This window comes from Capra hircus, chromosome 13 (assembly GCF_001704415.2).
Source record: "Capra hircus breed San Clemente chromosome 13, ASM170441v1, whole genome shotgun sequence".
NCBI lineage: Eukaryota > Metazoa > Chordata > Mammalia > Artiodactyla > Bovidae > Capra > Capra hircus.
In genome coordinates this window covers 70,482,618-70,501,600 of record NC_030820.1, presented here as the reverse complement: position 1 = coordinate 70,501,600, position 18,983 = coordinate 70,482,618, and the positions used below count along the sequence as shown (strand labels likewise).

At 39.3% G+C, this 18,983-nt stretch overlaps 1 protein-coding gene across 6 annotated transcripts in view; it reads left to right on the top strand.

The window, feature by feature from the left end:
• Positions 1-18,983, top strand: part of PTPRT (protein tyrosine phosphatase, receptor type T) — a 1,156,023-nt gene that overhangs the window by 915,455 nt on the left and 221,585 nt on the right. For all 6 annotated transcript variants that reach the window (XM_018057887.1, XM_005688694.3, XM_018057889.1 and 3 more), the window contains exon 13: positions 16,604-16,640. In XM_018057887.1, the coding sequence (XP_017913376.1) occupies positions 16,604-16,640 (37 nt within the window). The remainder of the gene's footprint in view (positions 1-16,603; positions 16,641-18,983) is intronic.

Here is an 18,983-nt window from a genome sequence, read left to right as displayed (position 1 = left end):
AAGAGGCAGGTTAGGTGGTCTGGTATTCCCATCTCTTTCAGAATTTTCCACAGTTGATTGTGATCCACATAGTCAAAGGCTTTGGCATAGTCAATAAAGCAGAAATAGATGTTTTTCTGGAACTCTCTTGCTTTTTCCATGATCCAGCAGATGTTGGCAATTTGATCTCTGGTTCTTCTGCCTTTTCTAAAACCAGCTTGAACATCAGGGACTTCACGGTTCACGTATTGGCTGAAGCCTGGCTTGGAGAATTTTGAGCATTACTTTACTAGTGTGTGAGATGAGTGCAATTGTGCAGTAGTTTGAGCATTCTTTGGCATTCCCTTTCTTAGGGATTGGAATGAAAACTGACCTTTTCCAGTCCTGTGGCCGCTGCTGAATTTTCCAGATTTGCTAGCATATTGAGTGCAGCACTTTGACAGCATCATCTTTCAGGATTTGAAACAGCTCAACTGGGATTCCATCACCTCCACTAGCTTTGTTCGTAGTGATGCTTTCTAAGGCCCACTTGACTTCACATTACAGGATGTCTGGCTCTAGATGAGTGATCACATCATCATGATTATCTGGGTCATGAAGATCTTTTTTGTACAGTTATTCCATGTATTCTTGCCATCTCTTCTTAATATCTTCTGCTTCTGTTAGGTCCATACCATTTCTGTCCTTTATTGAGCCCATCTTTGCATGAAATGTTCCCTTGGTATCTCTAATATTCTTGAAGAGATCTCTAGTCTTTCCCATTCTGTTCTTTTCCTCTATTTCTTTGCATTGATCACTGAAGAAGGCTTTCTTGTCTCTTCTTGCTATTCTTTGGAACTCTGCATTCAGATGCTTATATCTTTCCTTTTCTCTTTTGCTTGTTGCTTCTCTTCTTGTGACAGCTATTTGTAAGGCCTTCCCAGACAGCCATTTTGTTTTTTTGCTTTCTTGTCCATTGGGATGGCCTTGATCCCTGTCTCATGTACAGTGTCACGAACCTCATTCCATAGTTCATCAGGCACTCTATCTAGCAGATCTAGGCCCTTAAATCTATTCCTCACTTCCACTGTATAAGCATAAGGGATTTGATTTAGGTCATACCTGCATGATCTAGCGGTTTTCCCTACTTTTTCAATTTGAGTCTGAATTTGATAATAAGGAGTTCATGATCTGAGCCACAGTCAGCTCCTGCTCTTGTTTTTGTTGACTGTATAGAGCTTCTCCATCTTTGGCTGCAAAGAATATAATCAGTCTGATTTCAGTGTTGACCATCTGGTGATGTCCATGTGTAGAATCTTCTCTTGTGTTGTTGGAAGAGGGTGTTTGCTATGACCAGTGCATTTTCTTGGCAAAACTCTATTAGTCTTTGCCCTGCTTCATTCCGCATTCCAAGGCCAAATTGGCCTGTTACTCCAGGAGTTTCTTGACTTCCTACTTTTTCATTCCAGTCCCCTATAATGCAAATAACATCTTTTTTGGGTATTAGTTCTAAAAGGTCTTGTAGGTCTTCATAAAACCGTTCAACTTCAGCTTCTTCATCATTACTGGTTGGGGCATAGACTTGGATAACTGTGATATTGAATGTTTTGCCTTGGAAACGAACAGAGATCATTCTGTCGTTTTTGATATTGCATCCAAGTACTGCATTTCGGACTCTTTTGTTGACCATGATGGCTACTCCATTTCTTCTGAAGGATTCCTGCCCACAGTAGTAGATATAATGGTCATCTGAGTTAAATTCACCCATTCCAGTCCATTTTAGTTCGCTGATTCCTAGGATGTTGATGTTCACCCTTGCCATCTCTTGTTTGACCACTTCCAATTTGCCTTGATTCATGGACCTGACATGCCAGGTTCCTATGCAATATTGCTCTTTACAGCATCGGATCTTGCTTCTATCACCAGTCACATCCACAACTGGGTATTGGTTTTTCTTTGGCTCCATCCCTTCATTCTTTCTGGAGTTACTTCTCCACTGATCTCCAGTAGCATATTGGGCACCTAATGACCTGGGGAGTTCCTCTTTTGGTATCCTATCATTTTGCCTTTTCATACTGTTCATGGGGTTCTCAAGGCAAGAATACTGAGGTGGTTTGCCATTCCCTTCTCCAGTGGACCACATTCTGTCAGATCTCTCCACCATGATCTACCCGTCTTGGGTTGCCCCGCAGGCATGGCTTGATTTCATTAAGCCTATTAGTGATTTCACTGAAATTGCACTGAGCTTTTGCACTGATTAGGGTGAACTGACGTCTTTAAGATGTTGAATTATCCCAGCTTTCTGTTTGTTCACGTCTGCTTCTGTGTCTTTCAGGAGCATTGTTAAGTTTTCTGCATATAGATTTTGCAGTTCTTGCTGAGCTTAATACCAGGTATTTAATCTTTGTTGCCATTGTGGATGAGATTTGCTGCATGGTAGCCTCTATGTGAGGTCAGTTGTGTTTGTGATTACTGTTCACTTTGTATGTTAATTTTATATCCTGCTGCCTTTATCACTGACTCTCTGTGAATCTGCAGATATACTGTTACATCATCTATGAGCAAATGTTTTAAAGTTTATTTTCTAATCTGTATGCCTCTAATTGATTTCTCTTATCCAGTTGCACTGACCAGAACTTCCAGGATGATGTAAAGCAGTGGTGGAAATGGAGGTCATCCTACTCTTGATCTTAAAGAGAATGCCTGTAGTAGATTTCCATTAAGTAAGATGGTGGTGTTAGAACTCATATATATCTATCTATATATATATATAAATTTGTAATGATATACTGATCGATTTCTGTTTTCTTGAGCTTTTTTAAAATCAGGAATGGGTATAAATTTTGTCAAATGCTTTTTCTTCATTAATAGAGATAATATGAGTTTTCCTTTTATCTGCTAATATAGTATGCTATATGAGTAGACCTCTTAACAGCCAACAACTCTTGCATTTCTAGAATACATTCCACTTGGTCATGCCGTTTTTTTTTTTTTTTTTTAATGCAGTGTTGAGTTCTGTTCACCAACATGTTGTATAGTAGTTTTACACATTCAAAATTAAGATTGGTCTGTAATTTCTCCCTTGTGGGTTTTTTTTTTTGTATTATCTCTCCCCTAAATTTAGGTATCAGTGTTATACTGGTTTCATTTAAAAATGAGAATATTTTTGGATAGTTAGAGAGTGTGGGACCGACATGCACACACTGCTATATTTAAAATGGATAACCAGCAAGAACCTACTGTATAGTACAGGAAACTGTGATCAATTCTGTGTTAACAACCTGTGTGGGAATAACTGAATCACTTTGCTGTACACCCTTAATTATCACAACATTGTTAATCAGCTATACTCCAAAATACAGTAAAAATTTAAAAAATATATTAATTTATTTTTCCATGCTATAAAACGATTTGCCAGTACTATCTTATCTTTAAAAGTCTAACAGAAAATTCCCTATGAAAACAGTTCAGCAGGTGTTTTTCTTCTGAGGTAGTTCTTTCATATCTCCTTCTATTTAGTCTGTGAAATTAGACCTGTTGCTTTTATCTCTAATCAAATCTGTTTTATAAGCTATACTTTTCTAGGAAATTATCAATTCCATTTAGTTTTTCAGAATTATTTTCAGAGGTCTGAAAAGTTGTCTCATTTTTAAAAGTGTCTTTTTTTTCAGTGGTTATTTCCTTCTTGCCATTTCCTTATATATTGATGCTTCCTCTTTTTTTTCCTTTTTCTAGTATCTTTTTCTTTTCTATTTCAATAACCTCAGCTTTTGCCTTTATTATTCCCTTCTATGCTCCTGTTTTCTTTCTTTTCTAGATGAAAATTTATTTTTTTTCATTCTTTCATTTTACTGATATTAGTCACTGCTTTAAATGGTTTTTATAGATTCCAATATGTAGTGTTTTCATCATTTTGTTTAAAAATATTTAAATTTTTGTTTACAATTTCCCCTTTCACCTAGAAGTTAGCCAAAAGAAATTATTTTGTGAATTTCCAGGTGGATGGACCTATTTAGGTTTTTTTTTTTCATACTCTTAATTATCAGTTTATTATATTATATCCATGGAATATTTCTTAAAATACTTCTACTTTATTCAATGTAGCAGTACTTTCTTAATTAGCTGATATATGGTACGTTTTCTGAATGCTTCAGAAGCTCATAAGGAGACGGCTTTTCTCTGTTATCAGGCTGTAGGGTTTGACACATAGCCACGAGATTTGCTTAATTATTTTAGCTCTCTGTATCCTTGCCTTTTTTTTTTTTTTTTTTTGCCACTTGATCTGCCTTATATTGACAGTAGTCTTCTATTATTCTTGTATCTTCTGTAGTTTTTACTTCATCAGTTAAGTTTAGTCACTCAGTCGTGTCTCTCTGTGACTCCATGGACTATAGCACACCAGGCCTCCCTGTCCATCACCAACTCCCAGAGCTTGCTCAAACTCATGTCCATCGAGTCGATGATGCCATCCAACCATCTCATCCTCTGTCACCCCCTTATTCTCTTTTTACTTCATAAAGGTGATCATTGTGGCTTTTGGTGCATAGATTCTCATGCCTGCTACCTTTCTTGTTAATTGTGGATTTAACAGTAAAGTGTTCTTTGTTTTATATCTATATATATGTGCTTTTTAAGTTGCATTTTATAACTCTGATATCAGGATCACTGCTATAGCTTTCTTGTGTTCATTTGTTTATTCTTTCTTTTTTTGCCATTTATACTTTCTCTCATTCCTTTATTGTTGCCTTTCAGAATGACTTTGTTTTAGATATGAAAGTGAAACAGAAAGTGTTAGTCTCTGAGTCGTGCCAGACTCTTTGTGACCCCATGGTCTGTAGCCTGCCAGGCTCCTCTGTCCACAGAATTCTCCAGGCAAGAATATTGATAGCCATTCCCTTCTCCAAGGGATCTTCCCAACGCAAGCACTGAACCCAGGCTGCATTGCAGGCAGATTCTTTACTGTCTGAGCCACCAGGGAAGCCCTTTATAAACCAGATAGTTGGGTCTTGCTTTATGAGACCTTTGAAATCTTTCCCATGCAATTATATGGGTTAAACCCCTTCATGTTTGTTGATGTGACTGATATGTTTGGTTTCAAATCTATCACATATTCTTCATGTCATAATTTACTATGTTAATTTTGTAATTCTTGCTGATGTGTTTTCCTCTTTTATTTCAAAATTTCTTTTGATGTTTAGAAAGCTTTTTAGTTTTGTTCTGTTATCTTTTTTCTTATACTTTTCAGTGTGTTTTATCCTTTCTTATTTAACCTCTTCCTGCCAGCATTTTTCCCAGCATTACTGAGGTGTAATTAAAAAATAAGAATTGTGTATATTTAAGATGTACAACATGATGGACATTATGGTTTGTTTTGGGTTCTTTTTGAAGTACAGTTGATTTATAATATATTAGTTTCAGATGTACAGCATAGTGATTCAATGTTTTTGAAGATTATACCCCGTTATAAGTTATTACAAGATAATTGCTGTAATTCCTGAGCTATACGGTATATCCTTGTTGCTCATCTGTTTTATCCATAGTAGTTAGTATCTGTTAATCCCATACCCCTAATTTGTCCCTTTACCCTTCCTTCCATTGTGAAATGATTGCCATCATCACGCTAATTAACAAATTCATCACCTCTCATAGTCACCATTGTGTGTGGTGTGAGTACTTAAGATCTACTCTCTTAGCAGATTCCAAGTATGAAAAGCAAGTAATATACAAACTTCCAAAACTTATGCATCCTGTTAAACTCTTGGATCAGCATCTCCGCATTTCCTCCACGCTCTGGCCCCTGCAACTACCACTGTCTGCTTTTATATGTTCAACTTTCCCCAGTTCCACATAGAAGTGAAATCATACACTATTTGTTCTTCTGTGTCTGTCTTGCTTCACTCAGTCTAGTGTCCTCCGGGTTCATCCATGTTGTTGCAAATAACAGGTTCTCCTACTTTTTAAGGTCATGAATAGTCTATCATCTGTATATATGACATTATCTTTTCCCAGGTCCTGGCTGCCCCATGCTATTCATCCGTGCTGGTCCGCTCAGTTTTCAGGTTGAGATGATAGAAATAGGCCTCTAGGGCAGCATCTTGCATAGCTGGGGGAGCGGGTCACTCACGATGCTCTCGTTTCCCCTGTGGGGTCTCTCATGGCACTGAGCTGAGCCACTTTGGGAGAAAGGTAAAGTGTGACTGTTTAGTGCTTTTGTTATCAGACTTTTTGCTCCACTGGGGGGCTGGGTCCTCTCTTCTGGACTTCCACATTCCCACAAAGGCACTCTCATCCAGGGGTGGTGGTCAAAGTGATGTTTCTTTGGAAAGAGGAGTGCGCAGACTTACTCTGCCATCTTGCAGACATCACTGCTTGGTCGGTTTTGGGTGGTGTGCCTTGACTTCATCTGCTGCCCATACAGCAGGCAGTGAACTTACTCCACTCTCATCTTCCTTCTCTTACCCTGTTTCTCCTCTCTCTCATTTTCACTTCCATTATTTTAAAGAAAATATAACATTTACATATTCTGCTTTCAGCCATGCCCCTACCTTCCTTTAGCCTGAGATTTACAATTAAATATATTAAACGCTTACCATCAAACCTTTTGCCAAAACTGCCTCAGTCATCTCTTTATTGAATGAAGCTTATCTTCTGTTATACTCCTCAAGGAAGACTCATGAGTACAGGAATCTCTGAATGATTGAATGTTGCAAGTTGTTTTCTATAGTTTTAATAATTGAAAAATACTTGGCTAGCTATAAAACCCTTGGTTCATAATTTCTTTAAGTTTCTTGAAAATGCTGCTTCATATTTTTTGTCCTGTATGTTGCTTTGGAGACGGCTCATGATAGCCTAATTCTGTTGCCCTTGTAAATTGTTTTATCCTTTTTGCCTTAAGTCTTTGAAACTTTTTTTTTTTTAAGTTCAGTAGTTTTTCTAGGATCTTGGAATAGATCTTTCAGGTCTTTTGAGTCCTTTCAGGGTGTGGCCTCAGGTCATCTCTTCATATGTTTTCCTCAGATTTTTGTTACAAATTTTTGCTTATTACTTAATCTGCCTTCTCAGAGATCTCAAGTATACATGTGTCAGATCTTCTTTCTCTTCTCTTTAAGCCCTTTTTCACAGGCCCTTGTTACTTTATTTTCGATCTCTTTTTCATTCCCTTGGTTGTCTTTCTCTTTCTTCGATACCTCTTATTAAAAATTTCCCTTAGCTATCTTGTCATTTAATCTTCATTTCTGAGTGCTTTCATTTTTGTTTTCTTTTCCCCTCTGAGTTGAGTCAACTCTTTTCCCTAATTCTTTATGGATTTCAGTTGTTAATATTTCCATTTCTACTTCAGAGTTGTTTGCAAAGACTTCATTCCTTTTGGCGTACTGTGCTACAGTTTTCTTCTGAGTTTTAATTTTGGGAGAGGAGGTGGATTTTTATCACTTGGGATGTTTTGACTTTTATTTTCTGTTTTCTTCTTATATAATAGCCTTATTTGCTTCCTTCCACTTATTCATTTTGTAAATTTGAGGTTCAAAAACACAGTAGTAGGTGGATATGTGAGCCTGAATCTGTGGAATACCATTGTTAGAAACAGAAATTTGAGCATCATAAGGATTTAAGACTTAAAACCTTGTAACTTCATGTAATCTTTTATTGAGAAAATTGAGATACAGATGAAAAGAGATATAAAAAATGAGACCACACCAATATTTGGGGGTCTGGCCAAATAAAACAAAATTAAATAAAATTATTTATTAAAAATATGTGTCTGGCCAAATAAAATAAAATTTAAATTTAAAAAAAGGATTATACGTCAACATGAATCCGACACAGGTATACACGTGTTCCCCATCCTGAACCCCCCTCCCTCCTCCCTTCCCATACCATCCCTCTGGGTCGTCTCCGTGCACCAGCCCCAAGCATCCAGTATCATGCATCGAACCTGGACTGGCGATTCATTTCAAATATGATATTATACATGTTTCAATGCCATTCTCCCAAATCATCCCACCCTCTCCCTCTCCCACAGAGTCCAAAAGACTGTTCTATACATGTGTCTCTTTTGCTGTCTCTCATATAGGGTTATATTATAAAGTAATTAACCTCCATTGAAATAAATAAATTTTTAAAAATCCAAGAAGCTAGTAAAAAAATAAAATTATCAGAGAAGTTATTTAAAATAAAAAACAATAAAAAAATAAAAAAGGATTATATATTCTGATAAGATAGTGATGTGTGTTTTTTTAATGGATGACTGAGTTTTTTGTATCACGAGAAATGACTGTTTTGTCTGCTCTCTGACTTGTTGTCGCTGTTGTTATTCTCTCTTGACTACAGAGTCTTAAAACTCCCCCCTTTTGCCTCTTTGCTTTTCATTATCCAGTCTCCCAGAGATACTTCTCCTTCCTTTTTACCCCATTTCCCCCCATAAGTGATGCCTATGGAAGATCACCACCTTGAATTATGTATGACTTTCAAGTTGTTTTCATGTAGTCATTTCCTTATTCTGGCAGGATTCTTTTTCAGAATTTTCACACATAGGAACTTGGTCTTTCTGAAGATCATTTTGTGAAACCTTATGACCTCTACCAGCTTACGTTTTCTCTCTTTCATGTTGTTTCTCCTTACAGCCCTGGCTCTCCACAAAAGCTTATGATGAGAGCCTTAGAAACGCTTCATTCAACTGCACTGCTTGTTTTTCTACTAACAGGGACTATGACGTTTTGAGGGTTCTGTGTATTTTAATGATCTTGAGGTTGTGAATTATGTATAGCTTTATTTTTTTTCTTGTTTTCCTGTGGTTTTTTTTTGTTTGAAAGATATATGGGGAGATTTGATTTTAGATGGTTACCATTTTCTTCAGCTATTAAGAGTCAGCAGGAATTGACTGTGGATTGCTTGTGGGAAATTATGGAACTAGAAGAATCAAAGATGACTCCCAGGTTTTTCACTTAGTCAACTGGATAGATAATGGTTACATTTACTGAAAGGGGAAAATTGGTAGATATAAGATCTGGCACAGAAGGGAAGGGAATAACAGAGTTCTCTTTTGGAGATTTGTAAATTTATTATAAGTATGTGGATATATGTGCCTGAATCTCTGGAATACCATTGTTAGAAATTTGAGCATCCTAAGGATTTAATACTTAATGCCTTGTAACTAAATGTAAACTTTTATTGAGAAAATTGGAATACAGATGAAGAAGGATATAAAATGAGACCACTCCAATATTTGGAGGTTAAGCAGATGATAAATGTCTGGCCAAATAAAATAAAATTTAAATTTAAAAAATAAAAGGATTAGGAGCAGACAGGGGTAAGAGAGAAAACTAAGAGTAGAGTGATCTCAAAGGCAAGAGGAAAAAGAGTCAAAGAGAAAGTGATCAGTTGCTATTGATGAGACATTAAGGATGATGTGGTTGGAGAAGTGATTTTTAGAGCTGACCATATGAAAGCCTTCGTTGGCCTTGATGAGAGCAGTCAGATTGAGGGAAGTTCCAGAGCACTAGTGAGTTAAGCCAACTGAGTCTGCATCTAGAGAGAGAACACAGAAGATTTTCAGAGCTTGAGTCTAACAGTGACTTTTCTGAATAAATGGCTTGCATTTATAAAATGCAGTAAATGACTTGGGAGTTTCATTCCCTAGAGTCGGGGTCAGGGCTACGGCTATTGCCTGAAGCAGGACCTGTTGCCTTCAAGGAAAATCTAATAAGGTTGGTGATGAACACCTATCAGTGAGAAGAATATGCCACCAACAGCCAAGTCGCCTTCATCCTGCAGCTTTACTTTGCCCCTTGTTGGTGACTGCAGGTTTGCAGATTGCAGCATACGTGTTTATTAGGAAGTTATATCTCAAAGGAAACTCTGTCCCTTTCATGCCTTAAAAGTCATCCCTCACGCATTTTCCTCCAGAGGATGGGCCTGCCAGGTGACCTAGTTCCAATGGTTCTGGGCTGCTCAGTTTCCAGAGGCAGATCTCTGCTTTCCTTTTCCATCACTGGCTTTCTGATTTCTCAGGGTCCTGTTTCGGGTCAAAACAGAATTTCTTCATACAAATTGCTTGGCCTGTTTTTCAAAATGTGACTCTGCTCTATCATCCCTGTCTGCCTGTGGACAAGCCAAGAAAGCAGGGCCTCTGACCTCATGTCAGACATATTTGCCAACAGATACCTCAGAAAAGAAGGCCATTTGCTAAAAGGGTATTTTGCTTGGCTTACTATCTGAGTAACCCTGGGAAATTTTATTTAATCTTGTTTCACAAGAAAAGAAAAGTGGGGCATTGTGCTATCCATTTCAGACTTGTTATAAGAATGAAAAATACAATATTCAAAACACGTACCTTAGGAAAAGAGAGCCTTCCTCTTTTCTGTTTTTTTTCCTTACTGATGCTTTCAGGGACTGTCATGCTAAGTGAATGAGCCACATCGAGGCCAAACAACAGCTTAGGGATCAGGGCACTGGAAGAGCATCATGAGAAATTGGGCTGCAGAGAGCCTAGACTGAGGACCCAATGTGTATCAGCCCCAGAAACATGGGGGGAGAGGGGAGGTGGTGAAGGACACTGGGGTCAAGCAAAGCCGAGAGATGCTTTCCAAAGGTGAGAGGCAGGCAGGATCTCTGCAGCCAATCTCCTGGTCCAAGGCACTAGTATCTCTCGGTCAGGCGTCACCATCATCCTCTCCCCAACAACTAGCTTCTCTTGCAATGAAAGTCTGTTCTCTCTACAGCAGCCTCTGCATTTTAAAAAAATACAAGTCTGAAAATTTTATTCTTGCTCGTTCATCTTTGATAGCTGTCTGTTGTTCTTAAAATGTAGACCAAAACCCTACAGTCTAAAAGGCTCTACCAAGCTTATGCCTCTAGCTTCATCTGATCTCATTCTCTGAGTACTTCATGATGATGTAAACACCCCAGACTTCTTTATGTCTTTGACTGCAGCTCGTGTTTTCCCACTCCCAGGCCTTTGTGCATCTTTCCCTGAGTCTGGGACACCCTTCCATGGTACTTATTTTCCAGGTATTAGGTTAAATAGTTCTTGCTCAACGTGATAAGCCCTCTTTCTTTCCCACCCACATCCCTTGTCATCTTCTGGACACATATATAGCACCCAGAACTTCTCTTAATAGTGTTTATTGCAACGTGTAATCAGGTGTTTACTCATGAGAATCGTTATCTGATGTTTGCTGCAAGTATTAGAAAGGTAACGTTTGCATGCTTCATGAGGATGGGGACCACGTCTGCTCTGCTCATCCCCGTGTATGCAGCACAGTGCCTGGCATGCAGTGATCATTCCATAATGATGAACGTTTTCAGTGATGATCATATCAGTGCATACTTGTTGATTGACCAAATGAACAAGGAGTTAAGTGGGGGTCCCAGTCTTAGAGAAGAATGAAGGCACAAGCCTAAGAAGATGTGATAACTGTAGAAAGACTCGGGTTAGGGCTAAATCTCATCATATGAGCTGAGACAGCTTAGTCTTAGAGAAGGCAAAAATGTGAGTTAGGGCAACTGGGAAAAGTCTTTGAAAATGATGAGATCAGGGCTGAATCCCCACCTTATTAAGTAGGGAAGTCTGATGGTGTAGTGAGAATTTTATGTATTCCCCAGGTTACAGGGGCTTCTTGACCAGGTTGGGAGTACAATGTAATCTAAGTCCTCCTGGATAATAGACAGCAGTTCCTAATAAGCCCTTGAATTAGAGAGCCTATAATTTCAGTAAGGAGTTGAAGGATGGATGGATAAGTGGATGGTTGAGTGAGTCAGACTTGGCCTAGTCTCTAAATAGAGGTTATAAGTAGGTAAGTAGGTATAGGTATAAGGCATTTTGATTCAAAACAAAAAACAAAAAACAAAAGCTCGTTTGTTGTGAGGTGGGTGATATGATGTCAAGAAGATAGTGTACTGAAAGAACTGGAAGCAACCTTAGAATATCCCACCTACTCTACCAAAGTGGGCTTCCCCATCCCTTCCTCTGTCATTTCATTGGTGGGAAAATTGAGCCACAGAGAGGGGGGCAACGAGCTGCTCTGTTGCACAGCACTGGCAGATCCTTATCTTTTTTAGCTTTTTGGCTCTGCTGTGCAACGTGTAACCTGAGCCCCCTGCATCGGAAGTGTGGAGTCTTTAACACTGGCCTGCTGGAAAAGTCCCAACGCTAGCAGATCCTTGAGTAGAAGCAGGTCTCAACAGAAGCCCAACAGTTAGGACAGTATATTCTGCCCCAAGGTGATACATTCCTATGTGCAGATTTGCAAGTCTAGAGTAGGGAGTGGAATGTGAGTGAGGCTAAAATAATGGGAACATGAAATTGTCTTGTACTGTGGAGATGGAACAGAGAAGACACCAAATGCTTTTTCTCTTTCCAAAGCTTTATATAGTCTGACACAAGGAAAGTACAAATTTCTTTTTTACAGAACTGATTGGGTAAATGTCCACAGGCCAGACTTCCTGTGTGATCGGATGCAGAATTTCCAGCGTGTTCCTGACTTGCTTGCTAACAGTTCAATCACCTGGAAGGTCAAGGGAGGGACTCAGGACTTTGTTATTCTGTACCTGATCCTAACCAACAAAGACAAATTGGTTATGGAATTAAAGATGTCAGGAACTTGGGAGAAAACAGATATGTCAGCGTCATGTTTGTGAGAGCCGAGGAGGGTTAAACATAATCAGACAAGTGCTTTAGATGATAGAAAACAGTTTAATAGATTCAGGTGGAGGACATAGTGTTAGGAAATGGCTCGCTTTCATGCATGCAGCTTTGGCAGTGAAGATGAGTCTAAGGAGAATTAGAAAGTTCTTTAAATGATCCAGTAAGAAGGCAGTAGAATAAACTATTGTGGCTACCCAATATTCCCTTTACTGGGACACATTTTTAAACGAGTTCAGTTCAGTTACTCAGTTGCATCCAACTCTTTGTGATCCCATGGACTGCAGCACACCAGGCTTCCTTGTCCATCACCAGCTCCCAGAGTTTACTCAAACTCATGTCCATTGTGTCCCACAAAAGACACGTTAGCCTTCACCTTTGTGGGGAGGAAGTGACCCAGAAGGAGTGTGAAGGGTATTTCTGAGGTGCTGGTAATTTAGGGTGTTTTGATCTGGATGCTGGTCCTAAAGTGTGTGTTCACATTGTGAAAGATTTGGCAAACTGCATTGAAAATTAGTGCATTTGTCTGCATGTATCAATATGTTATACTTCACTGTGTAACCATTTTTAAGATTTAGTATATTTCCTTTAGGACTTATTTTTTAAATGCTTAGATTTGCATGTTGGATAAAAACTGTGCTTTATTCATTTATTATTTTCTTATGTATATTACTGCATGTTGTTACATGGGTCTCAACCGTTTTCATTATCAGCCTTATAAAACTCCACTGTGTAGAAAGAGTTAGGCAGATATGTTCCTCTTCATTTTCACTTTTATAAAGAATATTGGAAGCAGTGACTTTGAATATAAAGCTTCTTCTGCATTTGAGATCATTTCATGAGAATAGATTCTTAGATATAAAGAGATTAGGTTGACTCTCTTTAAAGTCTAGATACATATTTATAAATTACCCCCATCAGTGAAGACCTCGCTATATTGCCCATTGCTATATTAACAGTCTTACACAGAATTGACAAGTTTCCTGATACAGTACTTGCAAAATCTTTTTTTTTTTCTTTGTATTAGTATAAAGTTGGAGATCTTTCTTATCTCTTGGCACGTTCCATCCAACACAGTTTCTCAGTTCTCTGGATGTCATGCTTTCTTCTTTAGACATCTCAGTGTCCAGTTCACCGACCTTTGTTTAAGCCAAAGAACAGATATGGAAGCCAACAAGAGTTGAAGAACTGTGTTCTACCTCCAAACATGAAAACAAACGAAAAAAAATTAGTTTGCTCACTTTTATCATCATTTTTAAGTTTTAACTCATTTGTGACTTGAGCTTTTTCGGCATCTCAATTTTTAATTTTATTTTTGGAGTATAATTGCTTTGCAAAGTTGTATTAGTTTCTGCTGTACAACGAAGTGGATCAGCTATATGTATATATACATCACCTTCCTCCAAATCCCACCCATTTAGGTCATCACAGAACACCAAGCTAAGTTCCCTGTGCTGCACAGCAGCTTCCTACCAGCTGTCTATTTTACACCCAGCAGTGTACACACGTCCGTGCTCCTCTCCCGATTCATCCCATCTCAGTTAGAGAGTTCTACTCTTTTCTCTCTTCTTTCTTTCTGTCTCCTGGATATGTTCTTCTAAAAAAAACTTTTTTTTTTCCCTTGAAATATAAGCACACTTCAAATGAATATTCCATGTATTTGAATCATAATATGTCATGCTCTTTTAACATTTCTGCATTTTCCATTTTTTAAAATAAAACAATTCTTTATTTTAAAAAGTAACACTTTCAGCGCAGGAAAAAAAAAAAAAAAAAGGAAACACTTGTTCCAAAGAACAAGTCATGTCAACTCAACCTTCTTTCTTTAAGATAGTTCTTGAACTGACTGGGGAAATGCAATAGACAGAGCATCAGGATCTGAAGTGATTTTTGACTCTGTTCTCAAGCTATGTTTTTGGAAAAATACCACAGTAGCGTCTGAGTTCTTAAGCAATTGAGACAGCGAGTAACTGTTGCATAACCAACCAGAGATCCTGATGAACAGATGAATGCCAGCCTGGAAGAGGGATTCTAGTACATGCCACTGAGTCTGTTATTGGCATTTTCTAGGTTACTACTTATATTATTGATCTGGATAAAGTTGAAAAATCATGTCCCCAAACTTGCAGATGGTGAAGATAACATGGTAATCGGCTCTAGTCACCGAATCAAAGAGGATAGACTTCAACAGCTCCAAGTTTGACTCTGTGCTTGAGATTCATAATAGGACCACGTAGATATGTAGAAGCAGGCAATTTTTTTTCTTTTTTTGGTGGGAAAGAGTTGCTGACATATTCATTGTGACCAATGAAAATGTGAAATGTTGGCTATGTTATTAGAAGCGCAGTTTAAGTAAGAAAAAAATTGAAAATAGTGATAATCTAGGTAATCATATATTGACAAGCCTACACATAGACTGTTGCTTCATGTTCTAGTCCCGTCTCACTAAGAGGGACAAACTGGAGGATGTCCTGGGATGAGCATTACTTTGGTTCAGAGGACTTGGACTTGTATCATCTGAGGAACTGTTGAAAAAGAATGCTAGTGAACTTGAGAACTGTCTTGCAGTATCCAGACATCTTTCCTACACAAGCAAAGGCAGACTTTCTGTGGGCTACAGAGCAGAATCAAGACCACGAGGGAGTCATACTTGGGTCTGATAGGAGGGACAGTTCCTAGCATTCAGAGGTGTGCATGGATGAAATACACTCTGCTGCAGACATTATCGTTGTTCCTCTTTTTGGTTCCTGGAGCACTCCAATTCCTGTGTCGCTGAAGTCAGGCATGGCCCTTAGACTCACTCCAGCTGGTGGAACCTGTGTCAAAGTAAACATGTTACTTCTAATGTCAAGCCTTTAGTTGCCAGTTCTCACTAAACTCATCATCATCCCTTTCTCTGGCCTCAGTGAACACTGAAGCATTATATTTAAATGGAGGGAGCAGCCTTGGTCTTTTAGTGGCTACAATGATGAGAGTATCCTCCAGCCACCACCATCAGCTCCCCCTCAGACCCACCGTACTCCTATATTGGACATGTTGTTTGAGTGGAAAATAAACCTTTGCTGTTTGTAGCCTGTGGATTTCGTGGGTTTTATCACTTCTGCATATTCCTGACTAAGGCTTCCCTGTTGGCTCAGATGGCAAAGAATCCACCTGCAGTGCAGGAGACACAGGAGATACGAGTTCAATCCCTGGATTAGGAAGACCCCCTGGAGACAGAAAAGGCCATCCACGCCAGTATTCTTGTCTGCAGAATTCCATGGACAGAGGAGCCTGGCAGGCTATAGTCCATGGGTTCGCAAAGAGTGGGACATGACTAACAACTAAACTAGACTAATCCTGACTAAGACAGTGCCTTCAAGATGCAGTGGTTCTTCACATGTGGGCATTAGCAAGAAAGCATTGGATTCTGCAGATCAAAACTACAGTGAGGTATCACCTCACACTGGTCAGAATGGCCATCACCAACAAATCTACAAACAATAAATGCTGAAGAGAGTGTACAGAACAGGGAACCCTTTTGCACTGTTTGTGGGAATGTAAATTGATACAGCCACTATGGAGGACAGTATGGAGGTTCCTTAAAAAGCTAAAAATAGAACCACATGACCCAGCAATCCCATTAAGCTTCTCAAAGATGCCCTTGATGCCCCCTGCTAACCCACGTAGCTGAGTGAAGCGCACACATGCCACAGGGTACTCGCTTAGTGTTATGGTGATTGTTCTGTGCTGGGCAGTATTTATGAAGTAGTTCTGTCTGGGGAAGAAACTGATAAGGTGATGAGAGCCAGGAAGTGGCAGTAACACCAGTGTGAAAATAAATGAAGGAATAGAATTAAAAGGTGATTCCCCTGGAGGAAGAACATAGAAGGGACAAATATTAAAATAAAATTAAAAATATAAATGCAAGCCTATATATGCAAATATATATATGTATATTTTTGTCTATATTAAAAAACCAAACCCACAACAAATTAACTGGAATCTCACTTTTGTTATTCACAGGAAACCAAAATCAATTGTGTCCGTCTGGCTACAAAAGGTATGTTGGCATGCACTGTCTGTCTTCAGCTACTGAAGTACTTCTCTCTGTGGCAACAGTGACTAAAAATTACAAGAAAGAATTGTTATTTTCACTAGAGTCATTTGCATATAAGTATTATTATATACTTATGGTATATATTAATAACACAGTGCCTAAAGCATAGGAAGAGCCCAAAACATATTTGTTTAGTCGATGGATGGATGTACAGACTGGAACATTAATCAGTGGTAAATATAAATTTACTCAAATATTCTTCCACTATATATTTTCATTGTATTTGAGTCTATGTTTATGTGGGTATTTTTTTGCACATCAGTTAGACCAATCTTCTGGTGTTGGATTTTATTCAGTTGCTGCATAGCTTTCAAAAATGAGGTGATTAGTGTCAGTGCCTTCTGTAATGAGAAAACAAACACTGCATTGTTGTCTAGTTGGCATTTTCAGTACTTATCCCCAAAACTAAGGCAGCATTGTTCAGGCTCATCACTTTTTGTTTCCCTAATTATTATTGAATTGCCTGGCTCTTTCAATTGGTACATGTTTCTGTTTATTACTCTTTAAAAAAAAATCAATGAATGGTTTGTTATCATTTAACCTATTATAAGGTTGAATGGTTAGAAATCAGGTTTATCTTTTTTGTTATAGAACTGACATTTTTAACAGCTATCCTCCCTGTATAAACACACCAAAACTGGGTAACTCATTCTATTCCCTGTATTTATTGAGAGCATATATGGTTTCATAGGTGACTTCCACGGCAATGAAAAGATGTAAGTAGATATGTAACGATAGGCATGAACTGTAGACAAAGACAGTGGGTCACGTATGTATATACATATGTGAATACATACACGCAAGGACACATAGCAGTAACCAGAGGGGAGAGAGAGAGGACTATTTAATGGTTATTTGACAGAATATGCACCAAGACCTATCACCCATTAGTTTTGTAACTTTGAAGAAAGTCACATCAGTTTGTAGACAGCAAAGGGAAGATGCAGGAGGAAGAAGACAAGCAATCAGGGTTCACTGTGATAAGAACTCACTCTGCTCTCACAGAAGTCAGGAGAGGTCAGCATGTCCCTAATGTGTTCTCTCTCGGGAGCTCAGGCTTCTGGACAGAAAGAGATAAAATACTGCTTGTGAGGCAAGGAGAATTGATGGCCTGCAAACAAAAGGGGCACGAATTATGGGCCTCAGCAGAGTTTTCCTCTGAAGAAAACAGATCATCTAGAAAGAAGACCCTTATCCATGGGCTGGCACTAGAGCTCTGGTCTCAGGCTGGACAGCTCAGTATCTGCAGCAACCCCCTGGAGTGGGCAGGAAACTTACAGAGAAACCTCCCCTGTGATAGTAAGCTCCATGACTCCCTGCGAGCTTCTGACCCCTGGACATGGGAGAGGCTGATGGCAGTGCTGTCCCGTGTGGTGGTGAGTGGGGGGGACTGTGGGATTCTGACACCTCCTGGGACATAAAGCCCTCCTAAAAGGGAGTTTGTTGAATTGTGTGAGGTGAACTGGGAACTGAGAACATGTGATCAGACAGGCAAAAGGTATCTGCGGGGACTTTGAGTGAGAATATTATTTAGTGATTTATTTTTGGCTGTGCTGGGTCTTCACTGCCACACGGGCTTTTCTCTAGTTGTAGTGAGCGGGGTCTTCTTTCGAGTTGCAGCATGCAGGCCTCTCATTACGGTGGCTTCCCTTCTTGCAGAGCATGAGCCGGGTCTGTGCACGGTCTCAATAGCTGCGGTTCCTCGGCTCCAGAGCACAGGCTCCATGGTTGTGATGCACAGACTTAGCATGCGGGATCATTCTGGATCAGGGATTGAACCCATGTCTCCTCCATTGGCAGGCAGATTCTTTACCACTGAGCCACCAGGGAAGCCCTGAGAGAGAATAATTAAAAGTATACATTCTTGGCAATTTCAGGACCCACTGTCCATGTAGATAGACAGCACACCGTGCCATGTTTCTCCAGGTTCCATTGCTGATCTGTGAGATTAACGTGAGCTTTAAAGAACTAGAGCAAAAGAGTTGTCTACTTCTTAGCATAAGGATTTCTCTTCTTGTTTGATGTTTAGGCTTCAGCCTTCCTTTAGTGGAGTGTGTTGTGTGCGTATGGCAGGTGTGGCAGGGGAAAGGACGGGAATGCGTTCATGAGTACGAATACCCAGCTGGCCATGCCCAGGCAGGGCTCAGAGGAGTTAGGAGTCAGATGTGGATTCCAGGCTTCCATGCCTTTGTTTTCCAGTGCAGTGAGGGCCATTGCCCCAACCGGAGAAGCGGGCTCTAGCAGCTCTTGGCAGTAGGGTAGAGAGCTGGGTAGTGCAGAATGCCA